At 38.2% G+C, this 20,172-nt stretch overlaps 1 protein-coding gene across 1 annotated transcript; it reads left to right on the top strand.

Annotated features, from left to right (window-relative positions):
- Positions 1-1,533: 1,533 nt before the first annotated feature.
- Positions 1,534-16,667, top strand: chrna4b (cholinergic receptor, nicotinic, alpha 4b). Its single transcript, XM_072449560.1, has 6 exons — positions 1,534-1,833; positions 7,961-8,112; positions 11,562-11,606; positions 11,687-11,796; positions 14,235-15,660; positions 16,378-16,667. Exons 1-6 carry the CDS (start codon positions 1,782-1,784, stop codon positions 16,501-16,503), a joined length of 1,911 nt encoding a protein of 636 aa, XP_072305661.1. The 5' UTR covers positions 1,534-1,781; the 3' UTR covers positions 16,504-16,667.
- The last annotated feature ends 3,505 nt before the right edge of the window (positions 16,668-20,172 follow it).

The following is a 20,172-nucleotide window of genomic DNA, read 5'->3' as shown; positions in this document are numbered from 1 at the left end:
CTGCGATGACTCACCACAACCTTTATCTTTGTATCTTTTACTCACAATAGAAAACACCGCTAACATAGAAATCTGTGTCTGCAGTCTGACGACAACAGTTTGGGTGCGTTGAAGAGAGCAGATGTAATACCAACACCACAAGAGCAGTACAAAAGACCAAACTTAAAGAGTTAATTATTAATCCAAAGAAGGTTAAATGCTGTTTAATTTATTTACACCATTAAAATTGCATGCAGCAGTTAAAGTGACGCTTTGTAAGATTTTCCACTGCTGCTAAGTATTACATTAACCCACAGTTCATCCATCAGCCCTACAAAAGACGGCACTGACTAATCAGCGCTCAAGCTCAGAGCTACAAAGCTTTTCAAAGGCTACTGCCCCTCGGCCACCAACTCAAAGGCCAGTGGTTCTGACACTGCTTGGACAAAACCCTCCACCCACTCTGCCTACAAATTAATGTCGTGTGTAAGTTATTAGTGGTTTGAAGGGCCTCGTTCCGTCAGTCGTCCCCAGTGCAGCCGCATCTACTGTCGCTTACCACGGATTGTGAATACATTGAAAATAACCTTCCATCCTCATTCACTATATATGTTGCGTTTGTCCTTATGAACCACTAGTCACGCTCTGTTGCCTAAAAACATTTCAGTACAACTCAAAGGGAGAAGGCAGGAAGGCTGTGTGAATAGCTAAAAAATTACTTTTCCTGCATCTAGTTGAAACGCTTAACATTAGTCATATTGTTATACAACTACCATCATTTTACAAAAGCAACTCGAAAGCTGACTCTGAAACATCTTTGATAATGTGTGTATGCAAATTCAGTCAAATTCAGGGATCTTTTTGATTCAAATTGGAATTTCTTTGCAGCTTTGGCACTAACTTTTTCTAATTGAAATAGGCAATTACATTTTTACAGTGTAGTGGATTGTTACATGCTTTTGTATCTTGCTAAATGTAATAACAGTTCCTTTAAAGCATTACTATAATCATTTTTAGAAGACAATATTATTTGAGTTGAGGTGAATAAGTAGGATATATAAGTTTCATTATTTAAATTAAATTACATATAACACATCTCCAACAACCACCCATTATTCAATCTCACACTTCATTCACTACTACTTTGGCATAATAGATGCCCAACGACTGAACTGATTGGATCCAAGATTGAACCACACAATTACCTATGAAATAATGTGCAAAGCTCTACTTATTATTGCTTTTATTACTTGACAAGCAGCATGTAGTTGACAGCATGCCACAAAGGTAATTTTAATTCTTGCTGCTCCCCATTGACAGAGCTGGGAACCCTGGGGTATTTGCGCTGCGATCCAACATAGACACTTCAGCGGGAAACTCGTGAATAACAAATAAAGTGGGAGGGACAGCGGTGTGTTTCAGAGAGTGAGAGAAGGAAGGAGAGAGGCAGAGAGAGAGTGATAGAGAGAGAGAGAAAGAGAGAGAGAGAGAAAGAGAGAGAGGAGGAGGAGGAGGAGAAGGAGGAGGCGCGGATCCAGAAGGCAAAGATTGGTAGACTGGAAACAGCCACACTCATTGGGAGTCTTCCTTTGGAGCGTGTGGACACTTCCTCTACTTCTTCATCTGGATTGCCTTGGTTTGGTGAACACCTGAAGCTATGGATATGGACAAGAACTGGACATTTACTCTTATGTCATCTCAAAACGGCATTTTAGTTATTCAACTTGGCAATGCACTGTGCTGACAACGAATCTTCAATACCGATCTTATCTGTCTAAATTCATATATTCCATAATTACAACATGGATTTTCAACAGTCTCTGGCTTTGCTTTTTCTCTTCCTTCCCTGTCAAGGTAAGGTGCATTTCAAAAGTGTGTCTCACTCTGTAACCTTGAGAGCATTGACAACTTTTTTTAGGGAGATCTTTGTTTGAATGTGTTGCTTAGAGACCCAAGCTCAGATGTGGTAGTTCAGGTGCATTTCTCTGGTGTGTTATTTGCAGCCCTTCTGCAATTCCGATGGTAAAAGGGCATTGATCAAACAAGGACAGATCTGGGTCCAGTTGTATTCATAGATAACAACCAGGCGTGACACTGTTATGGGCTCACATTTATGCCCTGAGAGATGCTGAGGTGAGGAAAAACACAGGCCGGTGGTGCAAGCATCAACCATTCCGGAACTTTTTTGCATGAAATCTGAAATCCCTTCTTTCACCAGTATGTATAAGCTATCTTTAATTAAGTCAATTTGACAATGTTTATTTATTTTTTAATAGCAATTCGAAAGACTTCAACGATCAAATTATCATTCGTCCCCAGTGATCTCCATCCCTTGTTCCAGTCTTTGGAATCTGATGAATAATATAATAATAATACATAATAAAAGGGGGCTCTGGAGCAAGTTGGTTTCTGATGTCACTAAGGAAATCAAAATAAAGCGCAAAACAATTATTTTCAGTCCCGTTTACTAAAGTGGTGTCAATATTCATATCTGATATCCTGCTCAAGTTTCAACGAAGTGTCTGCAGTGAAAGCTGAGTTTAGCAATAACAGTACAATTTTGATTAATAAACTGCATTTCTATTAGTTTAATATACTAATAGAAAACTGCCTTTCTATTAGCTAATATACAGATTGTGTGGGAGTTTTCACACCTCAGCAACCTCATACCGTTATTGTAAGTATTTTTATTGCCAGCCACCATTTGGCCCTCTTTTGCATGTCAGCAGAATGTGGACTGGATAACTCATTTCAAAGCTAATAATATTCAATATTCAGGATCTACTTTCACCAAGTTTTCAATTCAATTCCTGCACAGGGAGTCACTTCAGAAGTCCAGTCGTTTTTTCATGTACTATGCATTGGTGCTGGTTTGCTTTGCTTTGATACAAGCAAGTCAAAGTATGAATGAATGAATGAATGAATGCATAAACTTAGCAAAACTCATGACAAAAACAGGATAAGGTCAGAGTAATTAAATATAAGTAGACAAAATCTCCATTAAAGAGGCACAAAGAGACCCCAATACCACCTCTGAAATGTATTACTCTATGTCCTTGACCAATGCGGAATACTAAAAGCCTTTTATTATTTTATAGATTTTTTCATCTAATTATGTAAAATGACTAATTACATTGGCCTGTTCAGCGCTCATGGATTATTAATCAGACAATTAATTCATGATTCAAGAAGTTTATGCTGTATTGATCAAGTTCACATGTGCGCGGAATAAAACAAATGAAGAGCTACAATGAGGTCTTAAAAACTGAGGATTTATTTGGATTGGATTTGGATTGAGAACAGTGTCAGGATTTCAACATTAATTTACAATTCTTAATATTGGGGTGAAAATGTATATAATCCAAACCCATCCTTGAGAAATGCACCTAAATAAAAAATACCAACACACTTCATTTGGCCTATCCACCTCCACCTGACTCTTTTTGTCAAGGTAGCGAGGTATGAATCCGCCGTTAGCAGTGGGAACTCCCATCATGCGTATTCATACTGTGGATCCTCTGTGGTCGTGGCCTAATCCGATCAGAGCTGCATTCAGGAGGCAAATCTACGCTGGGTTTATCTGATCAAGAACAGCCCCGTACCTGCCCCACGGACACACTCAGGTGCACCAGAGAACACGGACGTTTCAAGGTCTGGACACAGGATACGCATGCAACGGGAAAGCCAGACGACATGAGGAATAGACACTGTATCCATTTACTAAGATATTGATCCTCTGACTTTAAGAAGCGTCCAGTTTGAAGGACAGCCCATCAGATGTGATTGAGTGGAGAGCCCAGAGGAGGGATGGAAGCATGACAACATTACAACAGCATTGTGACACGTATGGGGGAAGGATATAGTAACAAATTGTGAAGTGTCAGTCAAAAAGAATATTGTATATAATATAAGTATTAATGCCTTAGAACACATAGAGAAAGAAAATGCAAGATTTGTGTTGATTGACTTCATGATGGGCATGACACAAAGCAGCTACAAACGCTCAGCGGAGTCCACTGGCCTTGTTGCACACTTGATTAGCTCTTGATTGGCCTGACGTCCGGTAAAGGCAGGCAGATTACTCCTGGTCCAGAAACAAAGGCTTATATTATACTATTGAACAGTCTCAAGCTCAAATAAACAGGGACATTTGTGTCAAAATAGTTACAATATCTCAAACTATTGTCAAACAATAATGCATTTAATTGACATGTTGTTGCAGTAAATTTGTGCATTCCAATTTTCCTCTGAGGTCAAATTTCATGTGAGTTCCGACATGTAGATTCCCACTGAAACATCCTATTCCGGCTCGGAAACTCGAGCAACATTTCAGAACTTTGAGTTTATCAGAGTTAGCCAATTCAGCATGGCTTCGCCCTGCACTTGGAAAGCTATCCAGTGGATAAAATATTGATTGTAGTCGTACTATTTTCTCTTTAGTTGCTCTCTACTGTCTCTGCTGTCTGTGAACCTGCTCCTGTACAGCCCTAGAGCCTTTACACCTATAAATGCAAAACAAAAGCTCTCGCAACGTTGATTTATAACACTGTTCGGGTTAATAGATTAACAAAATTGGATCCACATTTTAGTTGATTTGAGCAGTTTCCTGTTTTTTATTATTTGATTTGGGTCTTGAAGTACATATACTTTAATGTATTGCTCATTGTGTTTCCAACTTGACAACTGGAACATAGAAACTCTGAGAAAACGTGTCTCTGAGGTCCGAGTTCCGGATGCAGCATCAAACTCTTTCCACAATCCAGGGCAGGAAGAGTGTATGTATAAAAATGTGAAGACCTGTACTATATAACACATCTGATATATTGGTACGTGCCTGCACGGCGCCACCATAAACAATGAGAAGTGTCTAATTGAATTTGAAAAATCCCCAGAAGGAAGAGGGCATTTGTATTGTGTGAACCTTGGGCTGTCCCCCGTTGCTCTAATTGCCTCGGCCTCGTTAGGTCTTGACTGGTTCTAAAGGCGGCGCTCTCTAAAGGCGCACACGTTCACTCCATTTTACCTGAGCATCTGGACACATCCCTCTATCAGCAAATATGGGGAAATGGATGTCCTGAGTTTCCGATTCCTCCCCCCTCTCAGACACTGTCTCTGGTAACCATACGCCACCTGTGTATAATAGAGGTCACCCTTCTTTTAGATTACACCGGTGTGCTGCAACAATATAGCTCTGCCTGCTAAATCCATGCTGATGGATATTGTGTGAATTTTGGAAAATCATGTAATATTAATGTATTGCATCTACATGAAGATAATCTACGTAAATAAATTATTGTTTATGGGTCACATGAAAACCTGAATTAAAGTTGTTTGTGGAATGTAAATTTGACATACACTATAAGAAAATCATCTGTAAAATAACTGGAAAAGGTGCTAGCAGAATATTATCAGCTACGTCTCCATAATTCTTCAATTTAAATTAGATGCTATGAATTTAGGCTGTGTGTTCTGTAAAATTAGGCACAAAATGGAAAGGGTTCTGATCGTCCAATTTACGGACACTTCTGTATTTATCATATTACAGACATTTCCGGCACCTAAACATTACTCGCCATTTCTTAAAACGGAGATGTTTTTGTTTTTATCAAAGACAAACATTTATTCACTAAACACAAAGAACACACGAAAAGTACAAATGACTTTCATAAAATTAAAGACATTTTACCTTCAGGTAATTGGAGGTTGGTAATGTGAAAATACTTCACATAATTTAATTTGTTAACTTGTTGACTCTGATAAGACTTTAATGTGTGTTGATTGTTCTCTTCTTTTGTTGCTATGTCTACTCTAGACTCACTTAAAGAAACTCCCTGAAAGAAAATTATTGGAAATGTATCAGTGGAAAATGAGTACAAAACTAAATATACATTCAAGACCAAAGCAGGATATTACAACAGTAATGAATCTTGTGCTGTTGGATGTTGAATATTTACTCTGGAGAAGGCTTTAATCACAGGAGGTGATGTTCCCAGCTCTTGGTCCAGACATCACACTCTCCCTGAAAATAGTGTTAACAAATAAATTCCTTATAGATTATAAATATATTTTTCAAATCCACTAAAACATAATAATACGTTTCACACTGAAAACAGTCTGTGGAAAACATACCCATCCAGCCAAGATATTCAGGCAGCTGTGGAAAGCTAAATTTTAAGATAATGCATAGTTGATTTATTTATATAAATTATATAAATTAAGTTTAAAGTGAGATTTAGTTGTTACATACCAGAAAAGTTCACTTTACACACCTCTGTCTGTAAATGTACTTAATTTATCATATCATACGTTTACTCTGTCCAATCACAAAAAAGACCATTTACATTTGTATAGCTTTATGTTGATACATATTTCTTCTTTTTAAAAAAAAAACATTGTCAAGATCGTCTGTGTATTTCTACCCCACTGCTTATTTGATTGAAATTAATTAATGTATACATGATTTTAAGAGTAGGGTCAAGACCCACCTTTTTAGTTTAGCTTTTGATTAATATTTTATTATCATTTTACTAAGATATATATATATGTGTCCTGTAGCTGCAGTAACTCTGTTCTTTTGATGCAGATGGCTCCTCTGTTGGGGGTTCCTCAATTGATTCATCTGTACTCAGCCTTATTCATTTTACTGTGTGTGCGCATGTGTGGGTGTATGTGATTGTAGCTATCTTTGGCTGTCTCATCGCTTGTCTTTGTACTCCTATGAGTACACATCTGTCTTGCAACAGAGCTTCAGAGAACCTTATTTTTTTTACTGCCTATTACTGTTACATAAACTACAGATGAGTCACCCCAAATGTTTTAAATGTTTGATGCTTGCCACTGTAATATTTTATTATTGTTATTATTACTATAATTATTATTATTATTGCAGTGTATTTAAATATGGCTTTTTCATTAATTCATTCAACACGGGGAGAACATGCAGAGTCCACCATATTTTCATTGAACCAATCACCTTTTACAGATGTTATGGACAAAAAGCCAGAGGTCTGCTATTTGTTGAACTATTGAAATAGTTTTGTTTTTCCTGAAATTGGTAATCAAATAGCTTACTTCAAGTACAGGATTTTCCCCCCTCCAAATTAATTTGAATAAAGTGAAGTTTGTTTTATGTATTTGTTTTGTTCTGCGACGAGCAAGCCCAAAGTCTCTGGGATAGGCTCCAGTCACCCGTAACCCCCAACGGGAACAAGCGGTAGAAAATTGATGAATGAATAAGTTTGTTATCTTAAGTTCGGGAGCAGGACCACACCCATTTCACGCCCCTTCCTGCAGCAACATTATTTAAGCATCCACATCACACACATCAGCCTTCGTGACTTTCTGCTCCTCCCACCCTTCTAATTATTCTAATTATTCCAATTTATCAAGGCCCGGGAGCCCTCATCGCTAGAGGCTCCAAAGCGGCATCAATTTCTGTACATTTGTGTTGTTCATATTTCTCTTATGTCAATAAACACGTTGCATTGTAGCATTTCTGAACTTGATATATTGGCCATATTGATCACTTAAACAACATATGTGGCATCTGCTAAAACATGTAAATTTGTTATAGCCTTTTTGTGTAACAGTTAATGTTGTGATGTCTGGTAAAGAAATAAAAAAGACTCAACCCTGCAAAGATTTTTGGGTAATGTTGTCTAAGAGCCTTCCGTGATGATCCTGAGAAAATGAGCACAATGACCCTCCAGAGTCACTGGAGAGTCCATATTGTTAATTTAATAGATGAGATGTCAGAGTGGACACACCCAACATCTTACAAGCCAGCACGTCCCCCATTACAGACATGTTGGAAAGGGACAACAACAGTCTACAGGGAGGACAGGGGCTGTAACACCAATATAAACTGTCTACAGTTTGAGTCTGGTGGCTTGAGCGCATAGTTCTAACCAACTTTTCTTCCAATACTGTATTAGTCTAGTATACAAATTCCATCCAAAAAACATTAATATTTGTGTGCTAGTTTGTTTCCAGGTAGTTCCTCGTGCTCATGCTGAGGAGCGCCTCTTGCAAGATCTTTTTGTGAACTACAACAAGCTCTCTCGACCTGTGCAAAACACCACTGACACTGTCCTGGTGCACTTTGGCCTGTCCATCGCGCAGCTCATTGACGTGGTAAGTTCACCTCTCAGAGCAGCTGGCATACTAGTCAAAGTCTTGGAAATACAAGTTGATTATTATGTGTTTTGGCACTGTCCTGTTGTTCAAAAATATTGGATTGAAATCAACAAGGAATTACAGACTATATTTGATGTTACCATCCCAATAGACTTCAGAACAATGTACTTGGGCCTCAAAACTCTTTGGAATATAATTTTGGCAGTGGGAAAACAGCCATCACAAGGAAATGGATGATGGAAAACCCCCCCTACGATTAAAGACTGGATTGACATTATAACAGAAATCCGACACATGGAAAAAATTATTCTCATCATTTGAATATTATTTTCCTTTGGTCTCAGCTCATGTCCCCCGTTATTTTGTTTTGGTGTAGTTGGGGATGTAATCGCTAACTTAGATTCGGGAGCAGGACCACGCCTCAACCTCTTACCTCCCCAGCAACCACACCTCCACTCTTTAACCACGCCTCTTATTACCCAGAAGGCCTATATACGCAAAGGCCAATCCCAGCATCTCTTGTTGTCTCTGCTCTCTCGACCCCACCCTCCCACCCCATGTCTCTATCATCGTCACCTTAACACATAACCATCCATGGAGGGGGGGTTCTGAATCGGCTGGGCTGATTACCCGAGACAGAGCCCCCATCCTGAGTCTCTACCCAGCCATCTCATCGATCTCTCTCTCTCATCTCATCGATCTCTCTCTCTCATCTCATCGATCTCTCTCTCTCTCATCTCATCGATCTCTCTCTCTCATCTCATCGATCTCTCTCTCATCTCATCGATCTCTCTCTCATCTCATCGATCTCTCTCTCATCTCATCGATCCCTCTCATCTCATCAAGCTCCCTCATCGAGCTCCCTCATCGAGCTCCCTCATACCGACCTCCCTCATATCGATCTCTCTCATTTCGATCTCTCTCATATCGATCTCTCTTATATCGATCTCTCATCGATCTCTCATCGACCCATCATGACTTATCAATAAACATTCTTTCGCATTTCATTTTTGTGGCGTGGTCCTTGCTAGTGAATGTGCATTTAAATAAAAAAAAACAAAAAAAGGAAATACAAGTTGAAGCAACCTCCAAGGAGAGTTTACGCTCCTAGGCTCATGAACTGACAGTTACAAGCAGTTGGTGGATGTGTAACTGTAGCAGTAGCTAATACTAGTCACAGCCATAACATTAGCCATGCGATAATCAGTGATGTGTGGCCATTTAAAAATAACACAAACTTTGTTCCAGGTAAATGTCATAAATTCCTATAGTATGTTGTGAAAAAATATGATTATGATTATATAGTACATACTGACCTGGTGTTGTGTTCCTTCAAATAATGCAATGAATAGCTTAATAGCAATCATCTTAGCTAATATGTATGGCTATTACACATAGCATATTGTTCGAAAAGATTCATCCTATTTATTTACTCTAGATCCCTTTTCATCCACCATTTTGTTACTTGTCCGACCTTGCTTTATTAAAGCCCCACCTGGTTTGATTTTAGCATAACGTTAAGTATTTATTGATAATGATATTTTCTATGTTTTTACTGCTCTAAAACCTTGAAAAACATGCATCCTTACTATGAGATCCCACTTGTGCCACAGTTTAGCATAAACTAATTTATGGAAAATATTCTCCCAGGAATCCTTTAACAGTGCCGCTTTAAGCAACATGCTATTATTTGTATTTGTGTGCATAATATACGCACATGATTCCATTCAAATCTCTGTCTCAGGGTTATCCATATCTCTCTCTCCATAACCAATTTACGCCTACAGTGATAAATCTCAATCCTGTATATATCTTATCAGTGGAAATTAAAACCAGAGCCACAATAGGAGACATCTCATTATTCCCCCAAATTAATTTTCTGCTGTCAGCTCCAGAATACAACTCCTAATTATCAGTTCAACAGTTCAATTCAATTTTCATTAATACTATGAAATCTGTCATCTATGAAATCCGTTGTTTCAATGCAATGGAAAAAAAAAGTACTTCTTTAGCTTCCATTTGGAACATGCAAATGCGGTGGTCTTGCAGCTGTGAGCTTCTTTGTGTTCCAGGCCTGCATCAGTGGCCTGTCCCCAATGTTTGGCACGCCATTATGTGACAGCGCTGGGTTCTTTAAGGAGGCAGAGCTGCTGAGAAAGTTGTCTGCTTCTCCAGAAAGTCTCTCAGATGTAGCTGGAGGAAGCCGGTGGCAATAGTTGAAAAGACCAACAAACTCAGGCCTCTTAACACAAAGCATGTTGGGTATGCGAGAGGGGGGACATAAGTGATTGTGAATGGGGGCATTTGGGCCTTGTTTTGACAGTTTATGCAGGGTTATTAGTTGGATATTATGGCGAAAGACTGGAATCAGGTTGGGAATTGGGTTACATAGAGTTCAGACTGTACAAATCTGGTGGAGATTTACAGTCAACCACAGAAAGTATTGTGTATTTTTAACAATTAGATTCTGTAAATCAGTGGTGGGAAGTAACAAAGTACACAAGTGTAAGTACTTAGGTTAATTTTCAGCTATCTGTACTTTACTTAAGTTTTAGTCCGCTTGAAATGGCTCTGTTTTTTTACCTTTTTACAACGTTCACAGTTTGAGTTAACGTCTCAACTTTGAGAAAGAGAAGAACAGATCAATTAGGAAACTGGTTCATGTGTTTCTGTTGAAAATCTATTCATTTATTTTAATCCAGATCACTTTTGAAGAGTTTAATACTTCTCAAAATCTTTCTGAAATACTTTATCCTTTACTCTAAAAATGCATTCTTCAGTAGAGTTGCAATAAGGCCGTTGTGAGGTGTTAAATGGGAGTTGAGACAGTTCAGAGCCATTGGGAGAGTGTGTACTCCTAGAGCTAGACGCCAAAAAGTTATTGCAGAAGTTAAAACTGTAGCCCATATTGAATGCATGAGTGGAGCGTCATGTCAAGTTAGGATCTCTGCTCCCCAGGGCAAAAACACTCGAGGAGGCATCTGTGGCTTCGTTCCGGTTTCTGAATTTAGCAATTGCCCAAAATTCTAAAATTAAATGAGTGCTAAGAAGAGTATTTTGTTTCTCATACTCAAACTGTTTTTCTGTGATTTTTCTATTTAAATGAGATGTTCAGCTTTAAGGGTAAAGATATTAATTTCAGTAAGGAAGTTTAAATTGCTCTGCGACAAGCTGGCCCCTGTCCAGGATGAACCCCACCTAAGGCCACAAAGTCACTGGGATAGGCTCCAGTCACCCGCGACCCTGAACGGGGACAAGGAAATTGAATGAATGAAAGTTTAAATTGCTGACCGCCTGGTTGGTGGGTGAATGGGATAATACACTGTAACAATGTCATGTCTCATTACCAAACCTCTAATCTTGAATTATGACTTACCATTTGCTGTACTCCTTATGACCAGTTCCATAAAAAGGTGTCAACATGTATCTGTCTTTCTGTTCATTAGGACGAGAAGAACCAGATGATGACTACAAATGTCTGGGTCAAGCAGGTACTTACAGTGTCTTACATTAAAACACTTTGCGGTGACTTTGTTCTAATGTAAAGTTAATGGCCCGTGCTGCTTTACAGGAATGGAACGACTACAAGCTCCGGTGGAACCCTGAGGAATATGAAAATGTCACCTCCATACGCATCCCCTCAGAGATCATCTGGAGGCCCGACATTGTTCTTTATAACAAGTAAGACATATCATTTGTTCAAAGGAAACTTAATACAGGTGTATATGAGAAATATTTAATCTTGAATTATGAATGGGGGTTTTAAAAGTTTACAAAATTGTGTCTGATTGTGTGATTTGTGGTGCAATCTGTAAATTTTCTCTACTAATCAACAAATCATCAAAGTTATAATACATTTTATCTGAAAGTGCCTTTGAAACAGCCCAATACATAAGTGAATTAATTTACTTAATTATTTATCTTGAAAATAGCTCCATGTAATTTGTTAATGGTCATCAGCTACAGTGAATATCCAGAAACTCTAAATTAATTCCACTTTTGAAGACCAGAGGACATATTATTATATAAGTTTCGACATCACCAGGAGGGGCGAGTGTTCATATTTCTTTTAAAGGATGTGTCAAACTCACCTCTGTATGATAATGAGGGATCCACCAATACCACATGTTTTTAGTGCTGTTGGAAACTTTTTTAACAGTTTTTATTGACTGAGGCAATAATTCAAGTATAAGATAAGATAAGATAAGATATTCCTTTATTGTCCCACATGGGGAAATTTCATTGGTGCAACGCAGGTAGATACAGAGGTAGATACAGAAGAACAATAAACAATAAAGGGGTTCAGGCCCATATATCATAGCACTCAAGTCACTTGGAATTTAAAACAGCAGCAGTTGAGGGGAAACACATTAGAAGATTCTGCTAAGAGTCTTGTCCTACGCCAATGTCAAAAAATAATTTAGCCTAATGGATACGGTAATAAACAAGGCCTACAGTATTGCACAAAGCCATACATTAAACAGCAGATTAGAAGACACAATCAGAGGATGTATGTGAAGGTTCGAGTTGAGATGTGTGCGTGTGGCGCTGGTGAGTGATTTCTTTTTTTAAAGGTTAAAATCATCTTTCACGAAAGCATGGAATAAATAACTGTCACTTGGAATAAATAACTGTCACTTGGAATAAATAACTGTCACGTGGAATAAATAACTATCATATCCGTCAACACTGATGTCTTTTATATGAGAATTCCAAAAAATCCAATGAGTTTACTATGTGCACAACAGACTATTGACTGTGTAATGGATGTTTTTACTAATGACATTTCATCTATCAGGTTTGACATAGTTGAGAGATTTCCATTTGGGGAAATGGAGAAATGTAATTGAAAGAATCCTTTGACAGTTGTGCAAAATATCAGATATACAAAAACGGGAGACATCTGTTTATCCTCAGGGAAATATTGGAACTAATCAAGTCAATTGATTTAGCAGAATGAATGAATTAGGTTGGTATTATTGGTATCCGGACAAATGACTTTTCATCTATTATAACGAATCGCTTTGCACTGACAGATAAATAAAGAAGCAAAGTGCATAACTAGCCTCATCATACAGAACATACAGATGCCTGAGCAGGTCGCAACCTTGATGAACAAGAGCCTCATTAACTTCATATCAATTACAATGGTAGTAGCAAATAGGTTGACAAGGGGACATAGTGTACACATTTTTTTACAATCAGATTCAACAGTAAATGAAAAGATTTCTTTTGTTTGCTTTATTTAAAATACTGCTGATGGAAAATTACCAACAATTTAAAAACAAACTAGATCAGATTATGTGACTAGGAAGCAAGATTTCAGGGAAACAAATGCACAGTATCTCCCTTTTGGCCGGCAAATACACTTTGAATCTTGCTCAGACGATTGTAGCAGACACACACTCATCATTGTGGACGGAATAATGCTTCCTACCATCTGGACCAAGGTTTGTGATGCCTCGAATGAAAACCGTGAGAGGCATTTCATCCTTTGTCCCACGCAATATTCAGCTGCTCAATGAAATCTAATCCTGGTTCTCTGCTCTTGACACATGGACTGTATTTGTGTTGCCTATCTGGGGTTCTTCTGTGGCCTCTAAATATTTTCCTCACTTTGTTTAATGGTTTTAAGATAAGATAAGTTATTCCTTTATTGTCCACACATGGGGAAATTTCATTGTTGCAACGCAGGTAGATACAGATGAAAAGGACAGATAACTTATAGGAAGTTTAAAAAACACTCTTAATAGAAGAACTCTTATAAACAAAATCTCCTATAGACAGAACCTCTCATTTCTCAATAAGGAATGGAGGGGAAAAATAAAGATAAAATAAAATAAAAACAGCTAGCATAAGACAGGATAATACTAATAATAATGGTAATACTAATAATAAGATAATACTAATAATAATGGTAAAACTCTTTATGATATATATACTTTATGAACTCTTGTGTGCAAAACAAATTTCTATAAACGTTTCATTCATTCTGGATGGGATACGCTGGTGTGTCTGTCTATCTGTAGGTTTGTAATCACATCCTTGATACAATATAAAACCAGCTCAATGTGCTACACTGTGAAACCATCTTGATTTAGTTTCCTTGTGTTTTCCAGCGCTGATGGTGACTTTGCTGTTACTCACCTCACCAAGGCTCACCTGTTCTACGATGGTCAGATCAAGTGGATGCCCCCCGCCATTTACAAGTCCTCCTGCAGCATCGACGTCACATTTTTCCCCTTCGACCAACAGAGCTGCAAGATGAAGTTTGGTTCCTGGACTTACGATCGTGCCAAAATCGATCTGATCAACATGGACAGCGACGTGGATCAAATGGACTATTGGGAATCTGGCGAGTGGGTAATAATCAATGCAGTAGGAAAGTACAACACCAAGAAGTATGAGTGCTGCACTGAGATCTATGCCGATATCACATACTACTTCATTATCAGAAGGCTCCCGCTGTTCTACACCATCAATCTCATCATTCCTTGTCTGCTCATTTCTTGTTTGACTGTCCTGGTTTTTTATTTGCCCTCGCAGTGCGGAGAAAAGATCACCTTGTGCATATCAGTTCTCCTCTCGCTAACTGTGTTCCTTTTGCTCATTACGGAAATCATTCCATCAACATCGCTGGTGATTCCTTTGATTGGCGAATACTTGCTTTTCACTATGGTCTTTGTCACCTTGTCGATCATCATTACCATTTTTGTGCTCAATGTGCATCACCGCTCACCGCAAACGCACAGTATGCCTCACTGGGTAAGGAGGGTGTTCTTGGACTTAGTGCCAAGGGTTCTCTTCATGAAGCGGCCCCCAGGAACAGCCAAGAACAACTGCAAGAAGTTGATAGAGATGATGCACAGACCACCTACCGTATCTACAACGGGGAACTCGCAAACCTTCTGGGCGGGACTTGAAACAGGTTTGAAACAGATAAGTCAGTTAGAGACCACGATACTTAAAACGCCAAGCGATAGTCCTAACATCTGTGTCAGTTCTCCCTCTCCCCCGTCCTCTGCTAAAGAAGACCCAGATGAAAATGACCTTGCATTGAAGCCGAACTTCTTCCGCCGTTCCCCATCTGGAAAGTATTCTGACCTTTCTGAAAACCTGCATGGATTAAACTCTTTAGCTTCTTCTTGTTCCCAGTTGTCTTTGCCACCGTCCTTACCCTTGGGTCCTCTCCGATGTCCGTCTATGAAAGAGACACAAAAACCAGCAATGAATGGTCGATCACACAGTGTGGAACAAATGTGTAGCCATCAAATGGAATTTCCTCCAAAGAGTGAGCATCTTTGTAGATCTCGCAGCGTCAATCACTGCTCTGTGCACCCTAAGGGGACCCCAGGTGCAGAAAGGAGAGTAAAGAAGCCACTGCTGAAAGAGAACATTTTAGAGACACTGGCAGTTCAGCTCTCTAAGGATGTGAGCAGCCAGCAGGATGTAGTTGTTCCCTCCATATCCCCAGCTTTGCTGCGTGCCTTAGAGGGAGTCCAGTACATCGCTGACCATCTCAGAGCAGAGGATGCAGACTTTTCCGTGAGCCTTTTTTCTATTTTCAATTCAAATTATTATAGATCTGATGTTAAACATTTGTTAGCAATTACATGACTGCAGGTAGTCAAATATGCATTCTAAATCAAGCAAACTACCACATTGCATTACAGCATCTGATGCTTTTTATTATTTATAAGCATCAATAAGTTCTTCAGAAACATGAGCTACATTACCTGTCCAGTCCTGACTCTCACTCTTCCTTGGTTGGGCAGATTCTCCGTAGGATAACTACCCTCCTGGCCTCCCTGTATGAGAAATGGTTTCACACCAATGAGCTACAGTGGCATAATTATTTAAATTTTGATGTTGTAAGAAAGGGGCATTCAGAATGTTGTTAGAAAATTGCTGTTATAACAGCATTTTAATATTTGCACACAACCAAATACTGGCTAAAGTATTACAACTGAGATGGAAGTTATATATTAAAAAAGTTCAGAATACAAATAAGAATACGAAACAGGCCATGACTGTTGTTGTCATTAACATGTCACAGCTCATTCTCTGAACTGCCAGGAAAGGCCGCTTTAAAACAACAGTAATTTGACCTTGATTTTTTATGAGTCAGGAAAGTCATGATTGGCTGACGTTTAAGAGATGGCTTCTTAATGAAAAAACCAGGCAGTGGAGAGAAATCAATCATGAGTGTGGGTTGACAGCTGGTAAAAGCCTGTGTGAGTAATGACTTACCCGTCTGTGCAGGTGAAGGAGGACTGGAAGTACGTGGCCATGGTCATCGACAGGATTTTCCTCTGGATGTTTGTGCTTGTCTGTATTCTGGGATCAGTGGGACTGTTTTTGCCCCCGTGGCTCGCTGGGATGATCTGAAGCCTTACATTGGACAACATATCCTATATTGTAGATATCTTACATTTTTATTTATATTATAAGAAGCCTATTGTTACCCCAACACACAATATAATAAGGATAATTATCACTGATTCCTAAAGGCTGATTAATTCTTTACCAGGGCAAAAAGGCTAACAGCAACTCTATTAACTTTTTCATTTTATAGTATATTCCAAATGTTATTTTTTCTTGAGTGAAAGAGCTTTAAAGAACAACATTCAAATTATAAATGTATATTTTTGCATCCTGAAAAAGGTCTAAGTTATATGGCGTTGCAGTTGTTTCGTCAGGGTTATTGACAGCAACAGTTTTTTTTTTCTTTTAAATCGACACATTTATCAGGATATGTCAATAGCTATATTATTGAGGTGATTCAGAGATGAGTTTCACTGTTTTCACAAAAAAACGCGGGGCAGTGCTATTTTGCCTTTCTATTATACTTTCTATTAAAGGCCCTATCTTTTCTAGATTCTCTGATACGCTGCATGAATCTGTTTTAGCAGTTTAAAATATATAATATAATGGTAATAAAGATAATGCAGGTTTAGGCAGGATTGATTGTTAATTCAGATTCAGAGATGACTTGTTGTGGCCGTTTGTGTGCTACCAGGTGAGTGACATTGTTTTTGATGTCGTAAGAGTTTTGGTCTAAAATCAGATTCATGATCAGAATCAGAAAAGGTTTATTGTAATTGTCAATGAACAGAATTGACAAACATAGGAATTGTATTCTATTTTGGATTCCACCTCATCTTTAAAAAAAACACCCACAACTGATTGAATCTTCAGGATCATTAAACACATTCATTGGGTGCAAAAATAAGCAGGTAGTGAAGTGCTACACCGCATCAAAAACTCATCTGGCCAGTAGGCTTGGATTCTTGAGGCGATAAAGAAGATGGCAGAAGCTGGTGAACAATCACAGGTATGACCCTATTTAAAGGAGTCATGTGACCAATTTGTAACCACGTGATGGACAAACAAAACAAATTGAAATATATTATATGTACATACAGTATACACAGTTGAATCAGAGTATACTGACTCAAATCAGAGGACCTCTGCCATTTTTGCGACAAGGAGTCAAAATTGGTTTGAAAGAAGTGCATATCTTTTTTTTTTGTGTAAAGTATGTATAAGTATGTATTAGTAAAGAAAAAACACTTTCCTCCACCACTGCCCTTCATACAAACAAAACAAAACAAAAAAAGTGGGTCATTGGCATTGCATTTGCTGTGATCGTTTGAAATCTTGAAAAAGGACAATGATAATTGGTAACAATGGATATGTGTTATGTTTTAAAATGTTAAAGTGGACATGTTATGTAAAATCGATTTTATGAACTTTCAGCCATGTTCCCTCACCATAAGATCACCCAAAGTTACAATTTGATCGATTCTTGCATGTTTAAGTAATCCTGTTTTGTCCTGGTGCTTGAGTCCTCAGAAAATATCTGTTTTCACCCACCCCATATCTATGCTTCCCACTCCACCCAAAATGAAAAACTTGGGGTCAAACAAAATGTCACGTCAATTTTTCAACAATAAAAACACATAATAAAATGTGCTGAATAAAATCTGCTGTTTGCTACAGTGAAATGTCAGTATGATGAGCCAGGACCTATTTGTTCTGCAGTTTTGAACAGGAAATCAATTAACCTAGTTTATTTTTAAGCCATTTTATATCAGTGTCGCAGTTTACAATTATGTAAAAAGCGTGATCTAATTATGGTCCGAGCTTAGTACTAAATACCTGAAAATGAGCATAATGTGTCTATGGAATGTAGTTCCCTTGTTGGAAGAACCATTTATAAACTGTCCTTTGATTTCCCACACCTCAAACCACTGCCTTGGCTCATATTCTCAGTCTTTGGTTTACTTTGCTGTAAATAGGGCTTTGTGTTGGAGCATAGTTTAACAAAAAAATGTTTGTGTTGAGATTCTTGATCGGCAGGAACAATAAAAATATTTTTACAATAACTTCTCATTATTATTTGTCAATTGGTGTTTGTTTAACAGGTTAATATTAGCCATCTTGTTTAAATGTTTATGTTTATTAAATCCTGCTACAAAGTCATTATTGGTGCATTGAGCATGTGTATTTATAGCGACAATTAATTGCAAACAGATCTTAAAATCAGATTACCCTCGATCTCATGACATGACATTTAGTTTATGTAATTAATAACTCTGTATGAGCTGGCATTTAACCACAGTTGAAGATACATTCTTGTACTTTGTCTCCTTACGTTCTTTTGTCCTAATATTAATTATTATGTATTGTGTCTATAATAACTACTGACAAAGAAAAGCTTATCATTTAATTGAAAATATATCAGGTGTCCTGAATAATTAACTTGACTTTGATCAAATTAAAATAGTCAAGTGTCAAAACATGGTACTTTAAGAGAGCGGTATGAGCATGTATAACTGTAAACCCTCTCTGAACCTTACAAACGGCTGAATTCCTACTGTCAATGCAACTTATTTCAACTCATTTTTTCAGTTAATCGTTTTTTATTCCATCCGTATCCTAACAAATCACACAGGAGCTCCTCAGACACACAAGCTGGTAAACAGCTAAAAACAAACATCCATTAAAATACAATTACCACTGAGAATTCACCCTTCCTTTGTTTTTTAAGTCATGAAATCAATGTGTCTACAGTATTGAAGGTATTTAGCTTGTTTCATTTTCTGCTTGATTGCCTCTTTTTTCCTGCCCACTTTGAATTGAACACTCGATGTTTAGTTTTGTGCTGAGCCACGGAAACAGAATCCTTTTGAGACAAGGTCAGAACTGAGGTCATCATATTGGGCATTGGGGTGTAGCATTACAGACCTTTAAATCTAATTACATTTGAGCTTGCAGTGAGTTGGGACTGCAGAATGAAGGCGGTTAAGTGGTGGGGGTCAAGGGTAAAGTTATGTGAGATTGGAATCAAAATGTTACTTATTGGATGCACAGAAAATATTAGGCTTGCGAAATAGATTTGACAAGGAACGAGCCTCAGTTTTGGAAGATCCAATCTGTATTTTGTTTGTTATCTAAAAAACGTCTAAAAGTAAGAATCTATTTAAATCTCCTGAAAGTATCTGTAGTGTAGTCAAAAAGAGGTTTTGGTTCATGGTTGGATTTGCAGAAGTTTTGCAGAAAACATTTACATGTAAGAGGTAAGATGCAAATGTCAGTGATGCAGCATCACTGTGTGTCCTATGATGGACTCATTTCAGCAATGGTTTAATTTGGATGTAAATAATTTAGATGGTGACTGCCTGCTTCACTCCGCTGGTGCTTTTGCCTGACTCCATCGCACTATAATTTACGCTCTCCTCTTGTTTGTTGACATTGGTAGGACTTTGCTGTGTTGGCTTGCCAGCACCAAAACAATTTGATCGTACATTTAAGCAATACAGTTTCTCCTGTGTCCTTGTCCGGGATTCACTACAAAAGTGGGAGTGGTCAAGCACCACCCCTTCCGCCAGCCAGCAGCCTGAGTGATTGAATGTACATGAATCAAGATGAGTGTTCACACTTTTGGCATTGTCCACTAATCCAGTGTCCAAGTTTGAGACAGTATAAAGCAGCTGAATAGAATGCAATTACTTCTACAAAGGTTTAACGATGGATTTACAGTCAATACAGGGT

This window comes from Eucyclogobius newberryi, unplaced genomic scaffold (genome assembly GCF_026437365.1).
Source record: "Eucyclogobius newberryi isolate DKJ021-1_F unplaced genomic scaffold, fEucNew1.0.hap1 SCAF_17, whole genome shotgun sequence".
Taxonomy (NCBI): Eukaryota; Metazoa; Chordata; class Actinopteri; order Gobiiformes; family Gobiidae; genus Eucyclogobius; species Eucyclogobius newberryi.
The sequence above is the reverse complement of the archived record's forward strand: the minus strand, read 5'-3'. Positions and strand labels throughout refer to the sequence as shown.